Consider the following 19,411-nt stretch of genomic DNA (forward strand, 5'->3'; position numbering starts at 1 on the left):
ATAATTCGTCCTGTCACCATCGCATATATGAGACACAGTCCATACACACAAACTTTCAATGAGCTCCACGTTATAAAAGGTTGCTCTAAGCAGGGAGGTCCAGTGCACTACCTTCATTGTTTAGAATTGTCCAGGGTGAGATTGTGGTTTTTGTTTCCTTTACCTTTTCTATGATTTGGAGGATTTAAAACTTCTACACTGTTGATGGGAATGTAAATAGTACAACCATTATAGAAATCAGTATGACAATTTCTCAAAAACTAAAAAAACAGAAATTCCATTTGACCTACCTATTCCCCTTCTATGTATTTCCCAAAAGAATTAAAAGACACCATATTGCAGTGATACCTGTGTGGTAACACTTGACCTGTGATTTTACTGTCAAGCAGAGTCAGTGTACACTGCTTACATATTTATCTAAATCTAGTATAATAAAAGACCCACATCCACAAAAGTTACATAAATTACATTGCAAGAGATTTATTACTAGACAGAAAAGAACAGATTCTGGTGTTCATTTTGAGCTGGTCTCTGGAGCCTCAGGAAAGCAGCCTAGAGAACACAGATGCTCTCCTGGCAGGTAGCAGGGAGTCCCACTTGTTCTACAGCTGAAAAGTAGCCAATCAGGTGGTACAGGTCAAAGGCAAGAGGAACCACTGGGTTGGACTTTTAAAGGATTTCCTGTTTCCAAGAGTCACAGCATCAGACCCCAAGGTGTTACAGCCAGGCACGCCCTTTTCTCAGGCTGTTACATTACTAATACAATATAAAGTCATGCTGCAAAACTACCTGTGTTGGTCCGCAGTCCACAGACCCCACTCCTCTATCTCCAGTGCCATATGTTTGAGTTCTTGGATCTTGTCTGTTTTTCTCTGGCAGGGATTTTGGCTGAGATTCAGAGTTTGGTTCACCTTCATGTCCAACTCCACCTGAGCTCTGGAACCTGAACTCCCCGAAATGTTGTAGACTGTACATATTTCACACTCTTCGCCCACTCTTACATTCCAAGAAAAATACCTTCAATGGTGGTGGGAAAAATGGTGAGAACAAGTGCCATTTGGACTTTTAAAAACTCGGGTTACTATACCATACACTTCGCCATAAGAAATCACTTTCCTGTGGTAGCAGTGTGTCTGTCCTCACCAAACCAGCTCTTCCCCATGTGTGTGCACTGCAGAGGATCTCGCCTCACCTATAAGGACTTGTCCTTCAATACAAGTCTAATCATAGAGGCTAACTTCTAGTCCATGCCACTATTACAGATCTGTAGAGAGCCATGCATTTATTAAAATGAAATTTATTATTCTTGTAGTTGGGGAGGAACTACCTCTTAAATTCATGTATATTTTGACTATTTTATTATACTCTAACTAGATATTTTCAATATCTAGTTAGATCTTTCTGATTAAGTAATTATTTATAAGAGCATTTCTTTTGCATTAAGGTAAGAATCACTTGGTCAGTTAAATTACTTACATTGTAGAATTATTATAAATGAGTTCATAGTGTAAAATAGATTATACATAAAATATGCAAAAGTCTTAATTTTTAAAGATTTTTATAACTATCAACTGTAATAATTTTGACTTTGAAAATGTGTCTAAATATTCACGTTAAGTATAAAATCAAACAGTATACTGCTTTAATTCTCTCAATACGTTTTATTTTATCAATATCAAACTCATCTTAGGGAAAATTCAGATTTATTTGTTTTCGGGCTGGAGATTTAGCTCAGCGGCATAAGCGCCTGCCTTGCAAGCAAGCAGTCGTGAGTTTGATCCCCAGTACTGATAAAAAGGAAAAAGAAAAACAAAACAAAACAAAACAAAAAAAACCTAGATTTATTTGTTTTCTATATCTCACAATAGCTTATATGATATTGAAAAATAGTCCAAGACATATGAAAATCATGCTGAAAGCCCTTCAGCCATATCAAAAGAGTAAGCCATCAACTTAATAATTTCATGATTTATAATTATTCAAATTTTAAATCAATTACATTTGCCTAGATTTTTTGTTGACATTTTTGGATTTACATGAAATAAAATAAAGGTAAGTTTTTATTTGATAAATTGTTTTAACTCTATATACATCCCCTTGGTAAACTCTGATATTTTTATCTATGCTTTCTGACAATTTTCCTCTGTGAATTTCTCCAAAGATTTTTGTCTCATTACTTTTTACAAAAAATCAACTTGACAATTTGTAGATCTCTGTGCTCTCCTGATGTATCATTATCATCTAATTTTTTCTAAGATGTTGAGAAAAACAATATTCTCTATGTAATGCTAAATTACTTATATAGTAATAGAAAATATTGCTACTTTCACATTCAAATCTATTGTTGAACTTTGATCTTCATCTTTAACAGTTGCAGGAATATTTTAAATATCACACTATGAAGCTGATTTCATTTTTTCCTATTTATTCTGTTGGTTTTTCAAATATTTTATTATGTATTTTAAAGCTACATTATTGCATTTGTGCCTATTGGGAACGTCATATCTTGGTAAATTAAAATGTGTTTCGTGTCATATGAACTTTTCTGACCCTAAGTAATATATTTTCTGTAAAATAATATCACCTATTTGACACATGTGTTTATCTATTTCAATTTCTTTATTAGTCACTGGTTGCTAGAGAAACAAATTTATTATGACATAAATATATTTATATCTCTCTTTCTATATGTATATGAATATGTATATCTATATCTATATGAATTTATTGCCTTACAAGGCCATCCGCAGAGTCAGATGTGGAAGAGTATAAAAGGCCTGCCTCCAGGTGGGGATCCAAAGGATCTAGTTGAAGGCGAGGAGCTCAATACAATGTCCAATTTGGGTCTGTATCAGGAGACAGAAAGATCTATGTTGGGAGACTGAAGAGTGCATCCTGGAAGACTGAAGAGTCTGTGCTAGAAACCAGGAAGTGATAGCCACGGTGGAGATAAAAACTAGAGGTCTTCCAAAGAAAGAGAAGCAAGCCTTCCTTCTTCATTTCTCTTTTAAAATTCTCTGTCTACAATCACCCTCAGCATGAATCTTCTACACCCAGAATTATACTGATCCAATTTAGTTGGAAATTTCTTATTCAAATTAACACAACCAGTTAACTACTATAATCCACCCCTTAACATGCCACTGTTATAAATAGATAGATCAATTATACAAAATCAACATTTCACAACTGAACCAAATATGAGCAAATAGACTTACTAGAAAGCTACAGAGTGCTGCACCCCACAACATCAGAACACACATTCTTCTTAGGGGTACATGAAACATTCTCTAAAGCAGAGCATATACTAATCCATAGAACATACTAGTAAATGCAAATGAATTGAAATTATCCCATGCATCCTATCAGACCATAGTACAATGAAACAGGAAATCAATAGCAAAAGAAATCATAAAAACTCTACAAACCCATGAAAATTAAATAACACCTACTGAACAAACAATGGATCACAAATGAAATTAAAGAAGAAATTAAATAGTATCTACAATTAAATGATGTCTCTGATATATCTTTCCGGAACTATGTGACCCAGTAAAAGCAGTCCTATGAATGAAACTTACAGCAGTTAACTTGCATGTTAGAAACACAGAAAGATCTCAGAAAACAAACTAATGTTGAACCTCAAACTTCTAGAATTTCTATCTAAATTGTACCAATAAACGTAATAAGAAAACTTTAATCTCCAGAATTGTATGAATTCTCTCTTCCACATTTTCTTAATTTCTTCTTTCCATTCTTACTGCCCTTTATATCTCATGCCTTTCACTGTTAATATATTGTAGACTTTTGATTAACTAATATGCTTAAGAATATTTGGCATCATATTTGCTACAAGTAATATTGTATTGTATTTAATATCCTAAAGGTACAGATTTTTAGAAAAAGATTTTTTTAATATGAGGTAAAAATTATCTTGGAAAAATATTGATATTTGTATTTCATCTTTTCTTTCCATATAAATCTTAAACCCTTAATTTTCCTTTACTGTCTTCTTGCATACACAAAAACCTGGTGCTGTACAGTCACCACTTAGTAATTGACCATCTTTTATATATTTACATTGATTATCAGCCATGTCAGTTCTATCCAATTGAAACCTAGAAGATAAAAGAATTTTGATTATAAATTAAGATTTACTTCATATATCAGCTCTACTAAATGAAAATTATGACATGTTTTTATAAACAGAGAAATATTTCTTTGACATAATTATTAACATATTAATGAAAATAATGTATATTCCCTCAAAGTTTCTGCAAGGTGGTGGCAGAGAGGAAAACCACAAAACAACACTCTTTCCCTTAAACAATAACAAAGCTAGTGAAAATATGCAGATTCAATTTTTCAAAAGTCTAAAATCTAACTAAAAACACAATTTTGGAAAGATAAACATGACGTAAAGAAAGTGATAAATTTTGGCAAGAAGACACTTGCTTCATTTAAAAGCTGGTTGAAGTGGAATGGTAAATATTTTCTTTGGTTCTGGTTATCCTCTATGTGTGCTAAGACAAAATTTGAAGCATTTCCGTTGTATTAATAGTGCACCAGGAAGAATGAATTCCTGCTTTGTTTGATATTCTTGTTGGAAAATCCATGATATTTTTACTACAAAAGAAATTCCCATAAATTTGTTTCAGGCCTCCTAAAATTTATTGAGTAGTCCCTTCAACCTTTTGTTATTCAGTGTACAACAATCCTTTTTTACTACATCAAAAATTGAAGTTCATAACATTTTAAAAGTGCTGCTATAAATATATGTATGACAATAATAAATATGTATATATTATTAAAATAAGAATAATTAGATTTTCCAAAATAAAACAATTAATGAAAACACTGCTATTGCTTTACATGTGTGCAAATTTTTTAACTTTTCAGCATCAAAAAAGACAACTGAATTCTTGTATATATTTCAATAATCTGTTGTGATTTAATGTATTATGAAGCCTGAACAATTCTCTACTATACATGCATGAAAGAATGAGGTTTAAAAGACCAAATACTATCTCAGTAGCATTATGAAAATGGCTTTGCCCTCACCATCCTCAATAAGTATTTGTTAGCACATGTGGAAATATTATGGTTTAGGAAAATAGAAACTCTACACATCTAGAAAAATGACTGTTGATAAATCATTATTAGCCTATAGGTGAAACACAATTATAATTCATTCACAAAATCAAGTTTTATTTGTTCCATTTGTGTTGGAAAAATGAGAATGAGACTGTGAACACACTAAGAATAATATTTAACAAGGTCAAAAAAATAGGTATATTGAATAGAATTGTTTCTAAAGAATATGATTTTCATTAAGTATGGGCAATTGTCAAATTAAATATTTTGATCTCATTTTCCTCATCCTATATTACTGATACAGGTGTAATATTATGATGAATTTAAGGAAACAAATAGTAGAGATGTAACTAAAAGTTACTATGTCCAGCATATGCAAATGTTGCTGGTAAAAATTTTATATAGAGATAATATATAGACAGTCAAAATGTAGGATACATATTGGACAATGATTTGAATGTTAGCTTTTTGAGCTTTGGATATCATCTTATATAATGTCTTATAACAAAAGGATTTTTATTGCTTTTTTTAATCATTATAAATTGCTGATATATTTACATCTATGTTTTGTTTATCACTGATACCTGTTAAGTTTATAATATAATCTTGTATAAATTAAACTATTCAAACAGTATTTTATTTATATAAAAGTGTAAATAATCCCTGAACAATAAAATTGATAGGAAAATTGATTGAGAATATTTAATCAAACTCGATAGCACATTGATAATTTTAATTTGCTAGTTTTTTTTTTGTAATTATAGAACCCTGAGCTATAGAATTTAATACCTGATCAGATGCACCCCAGATTTTAACTTTTTATAACCGCTGCGTTAAAACATCAAGAAGATACTAACTCATCCGAGGTAAAAACTGAGCCATCTAACCAAGTCCATTGGCTGCCATTGAATTTTAAGCTGGTCCAAAGGTTTTTTGAACTTGTATGACACCCCATTCTTGATATTTTCTTTACAAAATCCTAGAATGAAAGCAGAACAATTAATCCAGTACAGCAATTGTGTAAAATGTGTAAAAACATTTTCACATTATTAGGCATTTTTATTTTATGTGAAATTCTATCAGTATAATAAAAATGCTCAGGCCCAGGGATTTAGCTCAGCGGCATAAGCACCTGCCTGGCAAGCACAAGGTCATGAGTTCGATCCTCGGTACAAAAAAGAAAAAATCCTCTGTAGATTCTACACAGTAATAACCAATAATTTATTTATTCATGATGGGTCCTTATAATACTCTGGTAGCTATATATTTGGAGTTGAATAAATAGCATCTTTACCAAAGAATCAAAGCAAAGAGCAAAGCCATTGAGTAAACAGTTGCTACCACAAAAGAAATAGGGAATAAAAGGACAGTACCTATCAGAAACATCCACAGGATTTAGGGGATCAAGTTTTTTTTTCAAGGCATAGTGATTCGATGGTGAACTAGGAAAGTAAATAGGGATTTATCAGAAGGTCACACAAGATTAGGAGTGGGAGATGGAAATTTTCAGGAGTAGACTGGACCACACCGTAAGGAATGTGCAGGAGGCGTACAAGAAACAAATGATGGGCTGGGGATTCAGCTCAGCGGCATAAGCACCTGCCTTGCAAGCAGGCAGTCGTGAGTTCGTTCCCTGGTACCAATAAAAACGAAAAAGACAAAAAAAAAAAAAAAAAAAAAAAAAGAAAGAAAGAAACAAACAAACAAACAAATGGTGAGGAAGCCAGGGCAATGGAAGCTTCCTGTGCCTGAGGAGGCTGGAGAGATAGGAAAAGTTCAAATATGAATAAAACGTGCACAGTTGTTGCTGACAAGGGACTTTATACTAAACCTGAGGAAATGAATACAGTATCCTTATGTGGACCACATAAATTTATTTATGTAGATATCTTAGAAGATAGAAAAGCTGCAGTCTAAGAAATTTCTCCCAGAGAAATGTGTGAAAACTTAAAAATAGTGGTTTATCTTTACCAGCTCTTCTTTAGCATTGAATCTAAAAAACGTTGAAAGAGAAGATGCACATTGAAGTTTACAAACTTCCCAAGCTGTTAAACTTGAAGAAACAAAGTAGCAGTTGCTCCCATACTGGTGCCAGTTGTCATCACAAGGGTGACACTTCCAAGCTACAGAAAAAGGAGGTGATATTCAAATATGTGCAAACAATGCATCCATAATTTGAAACATCGGTGTTAACATTGTAGGACATATTAACTCATACATAAATTAAATGACAAAGCAAATGATCTAATTTAAGTTGCTGTACTGCTAATTTGAATAATGTACAGGTAAGTTATAACATACTCTTTCTAATATCAGAGTTGCTAACATTTTAGTATTTCCAATAACTTCCCATTTTAAAACTATTATTGGTAAACATGTCATATGTATGTGCAGTATGATTCATTCACTTACTTATATGTTCTTTATATTATTAGATGGAAAAATGAGAACACTTTATACTTTCATATGGAAAACTAAGACATCTAGACAAGTTCATTTCTACTGGCTGATACTGTAATATAAGCTGATCCAAAGCTTTTCCAAGTGCAGGTGACATTGCATTCTTTCTAATTATTTCCTAATTCTTAGAAAATGTATGATCTTCTTTCATTCTCTTGAATGGTTTTATGCTGTCTTGTTATGTTTGATACTATAGTATATGAAGGTATACTCAAATATTTCAAGGAAAGAGACACTATGGTAGCTAATGTTATGTCGGGTTGTTTTGTGGGGAAACACTATGTGGCTTAAATTGTTCTGTTCTGACCTGTTTTGTTATGTCTTCTTTTTATCTTAATCTTAAAAAAAAAGAAAATATATGAGCTTATTTGAAACTACCTTGAACATTTATTAGTGACTGTTCATTCTTTGAATTTCCTGAAAGCAATCTCTGTTGATGTGTTCCTTGGCTGCAGGTGAGATTTTCTGAATATGTCTCTGCTGCTGAAGAACAAACTGAAAACATCATTTTGGATCATCATATTGAAATTAAGATAAATTTGCTATTGCACAAAACATTGCACTTACTACGAGATACTAACAGTAACAACACATTGTCAAAGACTTCTTACTCAAGAAAACAAGACAAATACAACAAATTTAAAAGCAATTTCAATCTGAAAGGAAAATTATCCTATTAAATTATAGCACAGATTACTGACCAACTGAGTTTGAGTAAGAAAACCTGACATTTCTCAGAAGTAATTGCGATGTGAAGTTGATATTAAGTATGAGACCAAGGTATCAGCAAGGTAAAGATAATCCAGATAGATAAGACAATATGAATGATCCCAAGATAAGGGCCTGGGAAGCAATTTCATATGACTCTTAAAATCATCCGCAATGCAGAGACAATGGTTAAAATATAACTGACCCTTAGAAATTGAAATGGAACATGCAAGTGAACGATGTTAAAGAGATTCCTTCCTATGAGTAGCAAGCAACTCAACCTCATTTTGATCAGACTTACACTTTGTGGCTACGGTTATAAGAGACAAAAGAAGGCCCATGGAGATGAACAGCATACCCAGTGCAATTAATTTCCATGCAGACGAAGGAGCAGAACGACCTGTTGGAAAGACAAGAGTAATTTGTTCAATATTATCTTCAATATGTATATTCAGATTTTTATTGTATCATAAGCTCCAAGGAGATGTGTTGATCTTGTATGTCTGAATGATTCTGTGTACCTAAGATTTCATTATGTAAAAACCTTCTTGAATTAATGGTCTTATATTAATTTTAATATTAGATATCTTTTAAACTAAAATTATATGCAATGAGTTTAAAATTTGAAAAATTCAGAAATGATAAATTAAAATTTTAATCACTAATGAATTCACTTAGAGACTGTTCCACCATCATCGTACTTTATTACTTTCATTATTTTACATATTTAAAACACATTTTAATATTTTCACAGATCATTAAATGCTTGAAAAATATTTTAAATTACCTACATAATATTAACACTCAAAGCTATACAATAATTTATTTGATTGTTCTGCTCTTTTAAGGGACTTTCCTCTTTTTCTATGACAAGTTACAATCAAGTTTCAAATTTCATAGACATTATTGTTCTTAGAGTTTTACTTTGTATTTTTAAGCTGTTAAATTTCAATGTTTTTCTTATGTGATTCTCTTATTTAGGTTTTCTGTGAATGATTTGCTAGGACAGTTTTTATTGGAAATTTATGTGTTATAATTATTTGTTATTTTAAAGAATCGATCCTGTATTCAACATACCCATCTTTGCCAGATATACTTACATTTATTCTTCCTTTTTTACTTTCAAGAATTTTAATAGAAACTCTAAGTATTTTAATACCTTCCAATGTATCGATATTCTCTATTACATGTTGTACTATTGTGGCATTTTAAAAGTCTGTCTTTGTTTCCTGGACATTTTGTAGTGTTTCTACTTACTCTAACTCTTCCACGTAATTTCATTTCATTTTCTCAAACCAAAATGGATTCAAGTCAGAACAAGAATATATACAATAAGTAAACTATCTCCTTTTCCCCTGTGATTGCCTCTAGCAAAGCATCTTTCTTTCATTAAAAACTGTTGGGAGAATAGTTTAAATTTGTACCTCTTTTTTAACATCTCTTTCTTCTTTTCTTTCTTTATTTCATCTCCATTTTGGACTCTCTAGCCAATTATGAAGTTGATTTCAAGAATGTCATTAAGAATCCTATTTAATGACTTACCATAATCTCAGTGGCACTGTGCCATTTGATATTGTTGATGTTTCCCTACTTGAAAATATTTACCTTTTATATTCTTACCATTTTACTTTCCAGATTCTCAGAATAAAAGAAAGGAAATTCATGGTCAGCTAATAGGTATGTTTACATATATTCTTGTTTTAACTAATCATTCATCTTACACAAAAGGCACCTCATTTTACTATATGGAAATAAACAACAAACAAATAACACAATTGTGCCAAATTTGTACAATCCTGTGTGATAAATAAAATATGAAAATGAAATTGTAGTGATAAAACACAACATGAGATAAAATGCTGAACAAAATATACTTGAAAAGTACAGATATAGCAATAAAACAAATAAGAATTAAATTACCATGAATTCACAGAACATATGAGATGGTAATTTTCCTTTATTTCTGTAACTATCCATTATTGTGATTCTGTCATCTTCAAAAGTGTAAGGTTGGCATATAAAATAACTTTATTTATAAAACTTACTATTTCACTTAAAGTGTCCTGGTTTAGTATCTAAAGCTAAGGTCATGTGAAATATTGTGTAATTTCTTTTCCAAAACTAAAATCCACCCTCACTTCAACCCCGTTTAAGTTTAGTTTGTGATTGCTAGTGAAAGTTTGATCTTTTGCAGTGTTCAATTAAAGACATATTACCGACACTGTTTTAAAATACAGAGCCAAGTGTAAGAATGTGAAAAATCCACAAACCGTGCTGTTCCAAATGGGTACTCCGCTGGGCTTCAGATAACTCACGGGTTCTCCTCTGCGACTGCGATGGAGGCTCAATTACCAAATCAGAATAAATCACTTTTTCCCCGCTCATTTCTGAAAAGTAGAAATGCATGTGAAATAACAAAATCTTTATCATAAGTCATGGTCCATATAAATGCTGTCACTAAGTTGGATGCCCATACAGATTGTTCTTATGTAAGCCTTACAGAGGATTTACAGTTTCTCTCAAATTAGCAAACATTATTTAGAATAGATTATCATTGACATTTATAAAGATTTATAAAATGACTTGTTGCATACCATTTGTGACTACAATCCAAAGGAAATGTTTTTTTTTAATTACAAACTTCTGACACCTGTTGAATTATTTAATAGTTACTGCATATCAAATAAAAGTGTTTAAAAACCTGATGTGAGAAATTCTTCCAGGTTCCATTGATTCATGCCCTTGGGAGCCTCTATGTCTCACAGCATCTGTTTCCATCTTTACAAAAAACATTTTATTACCCACTTCAATTCTGATCTGCTCATACAGACTTTTATGCTATTAGAGAATTTTCTCTCTTTTTTAGTGTATATTGGCCCTCCCATGTTGCACCACAATCAATATGTAATTATCTAAAATATGAATTAAATCTTACTATTGACTTTAAGAATATTTCATAACTATTTCATTTATCACATCCTCCCGTGAATAGTCCTGTCTTTTTCTATTTCTCTTCCGACCAGTCACCTCTTTCTGTCTTGTGCTCCTGCCTTCTCACTATGACCCACTGAGCACAGAAGTCTCAGCTGAATGATGCTACAGTTTTACACTAAATTGAATACTTTGTACACTAAATATATTATAGTTTAGAAATAGGTCTTAAGATGTTTCAAACGAAGCTTCAAATATCTCTTGCTCCTAAATACTCTATAGTTATTGGATGTATTAAGCAAAGTCCAAACCTAATGGTGAATCCTGTAAGCCTTTTCCAATAGAATTTTTGAACTGTTTCATGTTTCATATTTATATCAGATTCATTTCCAAATTTCCTTTTTTCTGATAATTGTCATAAAAATGCAATATGGCCAAGTTTTTTTTGTTTTCTTATCTGTCACCTATTGATATTTCATCTATCTGAAGCCATACATTCTGAAAAATAAACCTTTATTCTTTTGATTCAAATAATTTGACCCACCTTTACTGAAAGTTTTAAAAACATTGGTCCTTGAATACAATGAATTAATATCTTGAAAAATATAAATACCTTACTTTTAGAGAACAACACCAAGATTGTTGCAGAATGTATAGATCCCAGGCAAAGATGCTCTTCACTGTTAGGATAAAAGTTCTGAGTTTAGGAATTCCTGATGATCCGTAATATAAAGTCCAAGATAAATTCAAAGAAACAGAATAGATACATAAGCTACTATCTTTGTCAGCTGCCCCTACCTGAGAAATTAATAGAGTGAGCACAGAATGTAGCAATGCGAGCTCTCCGGATACAACCACATAGGAAGTCCTGACACCTGAAAACATCATTAGGGTGGAACCTGTCACGAGTCGGACTTTCAGTTATTTTAAAATACCTAGTATATTTTCTGTAGTGGTCAATATGTTTTGTTCAAGTCTTAGCATTTCAAAAGGAATGAAATACACGCACGCAAGCTGGTCACCTCTCCACTGCTGTTTTAGTTCTGTGTAATGTATTATTAGATATCACACCCTATTTTCAATTATAGTTCTAGGAGCAAGAATCTTAAAAGTAAAATATCTTGTATCACTTTTAGCTTCTTTCAGTTCAAGAATAGTTAATGCTATTTGTCTCTGTGGGGACTTTGCATGGTTTTTCTCAGTAAAACTTCAGCTTCATAACTAATTTGTCATTTGGTATAAAGCTCTAAGACACAATCTACCAAACAAGCAAACTGTCAATCAATTCAGATACAGCACGTATTTCTTAAAATTAATTACATTTGTTTTACATTAATTTATGCCATTTTATGGATTGATCCTATTATCTATAATTTTAGAATTTACTTTTAATTTTTATTTTCATTGTTTAAAAGACTGAAAAGCTTCTGAAATAGACTTACTGTTTTATGCAATAATACCAGTCTTAAGATATTCCTCAAAAAATTAAAGTCAACGTACTAGAGAGATTCTTATATACTCAGGTGTACTGTGGTGTAATTCACAATAACAAAGCTGCAAAAACAGCTCAGCTGCCATCAAGTGATGAATGAGTAAAGAAAACATGGTTTATATATACAATGGATGATTAACCACACAGAAGAATGAAATCATGTCATTTTCAGTAAAATATATCAAACTGGATATCATAGTGTTAAGTGAAATAAACCAGATTCAGAAACCCAAATATAACAATTTCTGTCATGTATGGAATCTAAAAAGTGAATATCACAGACAATATGAAAGTGGAAGGCACTAGCAGAGAGGTTATGAATAAGGCATTGGAGAAAGGGAAAAGGAATAAAAGGAGTGGAGAAGATCAAAGAACATTACATGCAAGCAGGAAAATGTCAATACAAACTCACTATTCTGTCTAACTAATATGTTCTAATAAAAATAAAATGAAACAGAAAACCAAAAATGGAACCACAATATGATGCAAACATCATGCTACTGGATTTCTGAAATCAGTATATCAAAGAGATATCCCCATGTTTATTGCTGTACTCTTCACAATATTTAAAAATGCAAATAACCCCAGTGTCCACTAACTGGCGAATGAATAATGAACATGTGACATATACACAGATTGCAATACTGTTCAGTCATATGAAACACAGAAATCTTATCATTTATAATTACATTGACAACCCAGGCATAGAAAGGCAAGCAATACATGTTCTAACTGTGGAGAACCTAAACAACTTGATCTCCTGCTAATTAAGGAAGAATTAAGGTTACTACAGGCAGTGGAGTTTACCAGGTGGAAGAAGCAAGGGAAATGCTAGTAAATGTGTGCTTAGTTACAGTTAAATAACAGTAACAAGTTCTGTTGTGGTGTGATCCAGTGGGGTGAGGATAGATAATAATGGTGTGCACATTTCAAAAAATTGAAAGAAAGGACTTTACCGAACAGAAATGATGACTGAGCCAGATATGGTGATGCATCTCTGTAATTCAAGCACTCTGGGGGCTTAGTCAGGAGAATTACAAAATTGAGCTCATCCTGGGCAGTGTAGCAATTTATCAAGATCTTGTCTCAAAATAGAAAGAGAAAGGGAGAGGAGGGAAACAGAAGAGGAAGAAAGTGGAGGGGAGGAGAGTGGAAGCATTAGGGTAAGAAAGCAGCTAAGTGCAAAGGCCCTGGATTTATGCCCAGCACAGTACATGATAAAAGAAAACGAACAACAACAAAAAAATGAAGCTCTGAAGATATTCATCTATTTAACACATTTGAGTATTGTATAATGTATGCATCTACTAAACCATTAGTTGGTTTTGCCATTAATATGTACAATTTGTACATGTCATGCGTCAGTTAAAATAAATTATAATAAAAACAACATGAGAAAAGAAAGCATGTGTATGAAACAATATTTCAGTCATTCCTCCATTTTTATTTAATCAATGACTACACCTCTTGATATTTCTTGATTATTAGGGAAAGTCCTGGAGGATAACATTCAGAATCATCATTCAAAACTCAAAACTCACGTTTATAATTGGAACAGTGATTCAAAGATTAAAAGTACAGGGAAGGTGAACTTGGAATCTTTGAAAAAAGTCTGAGAATATTTGATACTGTGGGGCTTCACCAGAGTAGAATATAGAGTGCCGTTATGATTCTTCTTAACTATTGAAATTGCTGAATCATTGTGTGTGTGTATGTGTGTGTGTGTGTATACACATACACATGCCTGTATGAAGACACCAAAACAAAAAGAGAAAAAAAAATGTTTCATTATCAAATAATGTGTTAAAAAGAAGAGCAGAGTGAGAGGGAAAATTTCCTCCTTGGAAATGTAGCATTTAGCCTTCCCATTAGCAATGCATAAAAATAACTTTTCCTCACTAAATCTATAGTATAAAATGTTGCTGAACTTTATAAAAATTTGCCTGATGAATGAGAAATGTAGTTTCTTTGTATTGTGGCTTGCAATTCATGTATAATAATTGTGATTGAGCATTTTTTCTTAATTTATAGGTCTTTCTTTGCTTGGCTGACTGGTTGTTTTTCTGATTTGGAGAAATTTTTATTTTCTTTTGGATTCAGTTCACAATATTTGGGGAACAAACACATGAATGCATGTATGTATTATGTTATTTCTTTTATTCTCTTGTTCATTTCAGTGCAAACTGTCCATGCTTGTAATTCAGAGATATAATTATTTTTAAAATATTTTGAGATTTTCTATGAATATTAGAATTTACTACTTTCATAAGGCCACAGACATAAATGTCTTTGAGTTTCCCTACCTGGAGCATCTGGTAAGACATCCCAGTAACATGATATACAGGAAATAAAAAAAATCCCTTCAAAAGTTGCCAAAATCAACTCAGCAAAACACAATAAAAGTGAAGAAAGACTTTCAGACCTCAAAGACAAGATTGCAGCTAGTGAACAGTAAATCTTTTAAAAATAACAAGGAATTAAGAAATAACAATTCAACAGCTGCAAGATGATGCAAAGAAGAACAACATAAGATTGATAGATATAAATGAAAAACAAAGTGACAACACAAATGATATTAAGAGGCTATTTACAGAAATAATAGCTGGGCTGGGGATTTAACTCAGCAGCATAAGCACCTGCTTAGTCAGCACAACCTCATGAATTTGATTCGTAGTAGCTGAAAATTTCCCAAACATGAGAATGGAAACTGACATACAGATCACAAGAATGATCAAAGAGATAAAGAAGCTCACTACATACTAGTTAGGGGAAAACTTCAAGAGGAAGAGATAAAAATCTTAAATATATGTGCACCAAATTCGAGCACCCAGCTATACAAAACAAATATTAAAAGAAATGAAAAATCAAATAAGCAATTACACAATTATAACAGGAGACCATAACATGCCATGGACACAAAGGAACAAATCAACTAGACAGAAAATTAGCAAAGAAATAGTAAAACTGAATCACATTTGTGAACGAATGCACTTGGTGGACTTTTACAAAGTGTTCCACCCAACAACATCAGAATATACATTCTTCTCAACAACACATGGGACATTCTCTAAGATAGGCCAATATACGAGACCACAGAACATGCTTAAGTAAATGCAAAAGATTTAAAATTATCCCATGCATGTTATTTTATCACAGTGCCATGAAACTAGAAATTAATGATAAAAGAAACTGCGAAACTCCCACAAACACATGGAAATTGAATAATACACTCCTGAGCAATCAGTAGGACACAGAGGAAATTAAAGAAGAAATTCAACGATATTTACAGGCATAGGAAGATACAAATACATCTTACTGGAATCTGTGGGATGCAATGAAAGCAGTCCTCAGAGGAAAATTTATTGTGAATTACCACATCAGGAAGACAGAATGAACACAAATAAACAACTTGATGCAACACTACCAACATCTAGAAACAGAAGAACAAGTGATGCCCAAGCCAAAAGAAGGGATGAAATTATAAATATCAGAGCAGAAATCAATCTGATAAGAAAATGATACAAAGAATCAATGAATCAGAGTTGGTTCTTTGAAAGAATAAATAAAATTGATAAGTTCCTAGAAATCTTATTTGAAAAAGGAAAGAAAAAACTCAAATTCATGTAATAAACAATGAAAAGAGTGAAATCACTACAGACCCTGTGGAAACACAGATCATCAATACATATTTCAAAAACTTCTACTCTCATAGGTTTGATAACACAGAATAAATGATAAGATTCCTAGAAACACATGAATTATCAAAGCTGGGTCAAGAAGATGTAAATCTGCTGAACAACTCAATTTTAATTAATGAAATTGAAAATATAATTAAATCCTTACCAACAAAGAAAATCCCAGGTCCAGATAGATTCACTGCTGAATTCCACAAGAAATTCAAAGAAGACTTAGTGACAACACTCTTCAAACTATTCAATGAGATTGAGAGGGAAGAAATTTTCCCTAACTGATTCCTGGAAGAAAGTGTTACTCTAATACCAAAACCTGAGAAAGACAGAACAAAAAAGAGAACTACAGGCCAATTTCCCTAGTGAACATAGATGCAGAATTCTCAATAAAATTTTGGCATACAGAATGCATGAAATCATGAAGAAAATTATACACCATGACCAAGTGGGATTCATCTCAGGAATACAGGAATGCTTCAATATATGAAAATCAATAAATGTAACCCACTATATCAGTAGAGCCAAAAATAAGAATCACATGAACATTTCAATAGATGCAGAGAAAGCTTTTGATAAGGTCCAACACTTATTTATGATAAGAACCTTACAGAAAGTTGGAATAGATGCTCTTTACCTCGATATGATAAAAGTCAATAGCCAGCATCATATTAAATGGCCAAAAACTGAAACCCTTTACCCTAAAATCAGGAATAAGACAAGAATGTCCATTATTGCCACTGCTATTCAATAGTGCTGGAAATAATAGCCAGAGCAATTAGACATGAGAGAGAAATAAAAGGATTAAGGATAGGAAAAAAAGAATTTAAATTATCATTATTTGTAGATGACATGATACTCTACATAGAAGACCCTCAAAACTCCATTGAAAGACTCCTAGGTATAATAAATAAATCTAGTAATGTAGCTGGAATCAAAGTCAACACTCAAAAATCAATAGCATTTCTGTACATGAACAGTGAAATCACTGAGAGAGAAATAAGAGAAGCCACATCCTTCACACTAGCAACCAAAAAACTGACATATTTATACTACAAACTAGTGTACATACTAAACTAAAATCTAAATGGATCAAAGATCTAAATATTAAAACAGAAACACTAAATCTGTTGGAAGACAAAGTAGGTAGAAATCTTGAAGACATAGGGATACGAGGAGAATTCATGAACAAAAATCAAACCATGTGGGAAATACTTCCCAGAATCTATAACTGGGGTCACATCCTTAGACAAAGGACTTCTGTCTAGAACATATAAGGAATATTTTAAAAATCAAACTCCTGAAATTCAAAGACCCAATCCAAAAATGGGATCTGAGCTCAATACACAGTTCTCAGACAAAGAAATACAAAAGGAAAATAAATATATGAAAAAATGTTCAACATCATTGGTCATTAGAGAAATGAAAATTAAAATGACACTGAGATCCCATCTCATTCCAGAAAAATGGCTAGGATCAAGAAAACTAACAACAAATGCTGGAGAGGCTGCATGGAGGAAAAAGGACTTTTTCTGCACTGTTGGTGGGAGTGCAGATTATTGCAACCAGTGTGGAGGTCAGTCTGGAGGTTCCTCAAAAAGCTGGGATTGGAAGTCCCATTTGACCCAGCTATTCCACTACTGGACATATTTCCAGAAGAACTGAAAATATCGCTTCACAATGATATATGTGCACATGTTTATAGCAGCACAATTTGTAATAGCCAGATTTGGAAACAACCTAAATACCCATCAACTGAGGAATGGGTAAAAAAGATGATATTTTTATGCAGTGGAGTACTACTCAGTTATAAAGAATGATCACATTGAGATATATGTAAATAAATGGTCACAACTTGAGACCATAGTCATAAGTGAAATAAATCAAACTCACATGTGTAAATATTGTATTGTCTCCCTAGTATAATAAATTGTAAGAGTACATAAGATTGAAAATTCTCAATAAATACAGTGAAAGGATAAGAATCTGCTCAAAAGGGAAAAATAATATCTCAAGAAAAAGAGGAAAAAGAAAAAATATCTAAAATTGTATAAACACACTTAGGATAGCTAAGACAATTGTGCTTCAAATTTCACAAGTTTGGAACAAAACAGCTAACATTCATATAATTGGGACAATTTTACATGTTAATGTCTGGGGATCTGAGGAACTCTTGAAGATCATTATGCAAAATGTCAACTCTAGTGATGCTCCTACCACCTTGTTTTGAAGGCTTATATCGTCATTGTTTTAGGCTCTTTGCTATTGTTACTTATTTGTCTTTTTGTTTCTTATTCTTCTAGTAATTTGTTTTGTTATGTTTTGATTTTCTCTCTAATAGAGAGAGTATAGGTGTACATGTAGAGACTTATACATGTGTAGAACTTCCCCTAAACAGTTTATGAGAATCAATTATATTGTGCGTGATGAAATAAACAGCTACTTTGCAGAAAAAGAGACATTATGGTATCGATTGTTGATACCGTATTGTCAGGCTGTGAAATCCAATAATGCTATTTTTATTTGTTCAGAGTGATTTTAGTCTGTTTTGTATTGTTTAATTTCAACATACATGAGGGTATGGACAGCTACTTTGAGGATAACGAGAGACATTATGGCAGCCATTGTTGGCTTTCCTATTGTCTGGCCTATAATGCCTTCATCACTGTGTTCTGATCAGTTTAACACTATTTCATTTCGTATGAATTCATTGTGTGAAGATATGGATGACTACTTGGAAGAAAACAAAAGACATTATGGTAGCCATGGTAGATACCCTGTTATCTTGCTTTGAAATTTGTGTAACTTACATTGCTTCCTTCTGACCTACTTTGTTCTGTTTTGTTACGTTTAGTTTCACTCTTTTTAAAATTAAATAAATAAGTATTTGAGAGATATTATATCCTCTATTGAAACTTTCTCCATGAATATTAAGTGCATTTTTCCTAAATCAATTTTTATTTAAGAATACCCATAAAGAATTAGGAATTTTAAAATTATTATTACTTCCAGAAAAGTGAAGTAAAACTAAAACTTCTCA

General features: G+C 32.2%; 1 protein-coding gene across 3 annotated transcripts; it reads right to left on the reverse strand.

Moving 5' to 3' along the window:
• Positions 1–464: 464 nt before the first annotated feature.
• Positions 465–19,302, reverse strand: LOC106027822 (C-type lectin domain family 1 member A-like). 3 transcript variants are annotated; one of them, XM_063238221.1, is made up of 7 exons: positions 11,812–19,302; positions 10,533–10,649; positions 8,564–8,662; positions 7,933–8,049; positions 7,066–7,217; positions 5,952–6,073; positions 465–4,118 (listed from the first exon to the last, which is right to left on the reverse strand). In XM_063238221.1, the coding sequence occupies exons 2-7, from the start codon at positions 10,645–10,647 to the stop codon at positions 3,992–3,994; spliced, it is 732 nt and encodes a 243-aa protein (XP_063094291.1). In that variant the 5' UTR covers positions 10,648–10,649; positions 11,812–19,302; the 3' UTR covers positions 465–3,991. The 3 variants fall into 3 exon arrangements, with proteins under 3 accessions (XP_063094291.1, XP_063094292.1, XP_063094290.1); XM_063238222.1 differs by having other exon boundaries at positions 11,807–19,302; XM_063238220.1 differs by having other exon boundaries at positions 10,964–19,302.
• Positions 19,303–19,411: the final 109 nt, after the last annotated feature.

This window comes from Cavia porcellus, unplaced genomic scaffold, assembly GCF_034190915.1.
Source record: "Cavia porcellus strain 051 isolate PalLab524CR breed Dunkin Hartley unplaced genomic scaffold, mCavPor4.1 scaffold_27, whole genome shotgun sequence".
Classification (NCBI taxonomy): domain Eukaryota; kingdom Metazoa; phylum Chordata; class Mammalia; order Rodentia; family Caviidae; genus Cavia; species Cavia porcellus.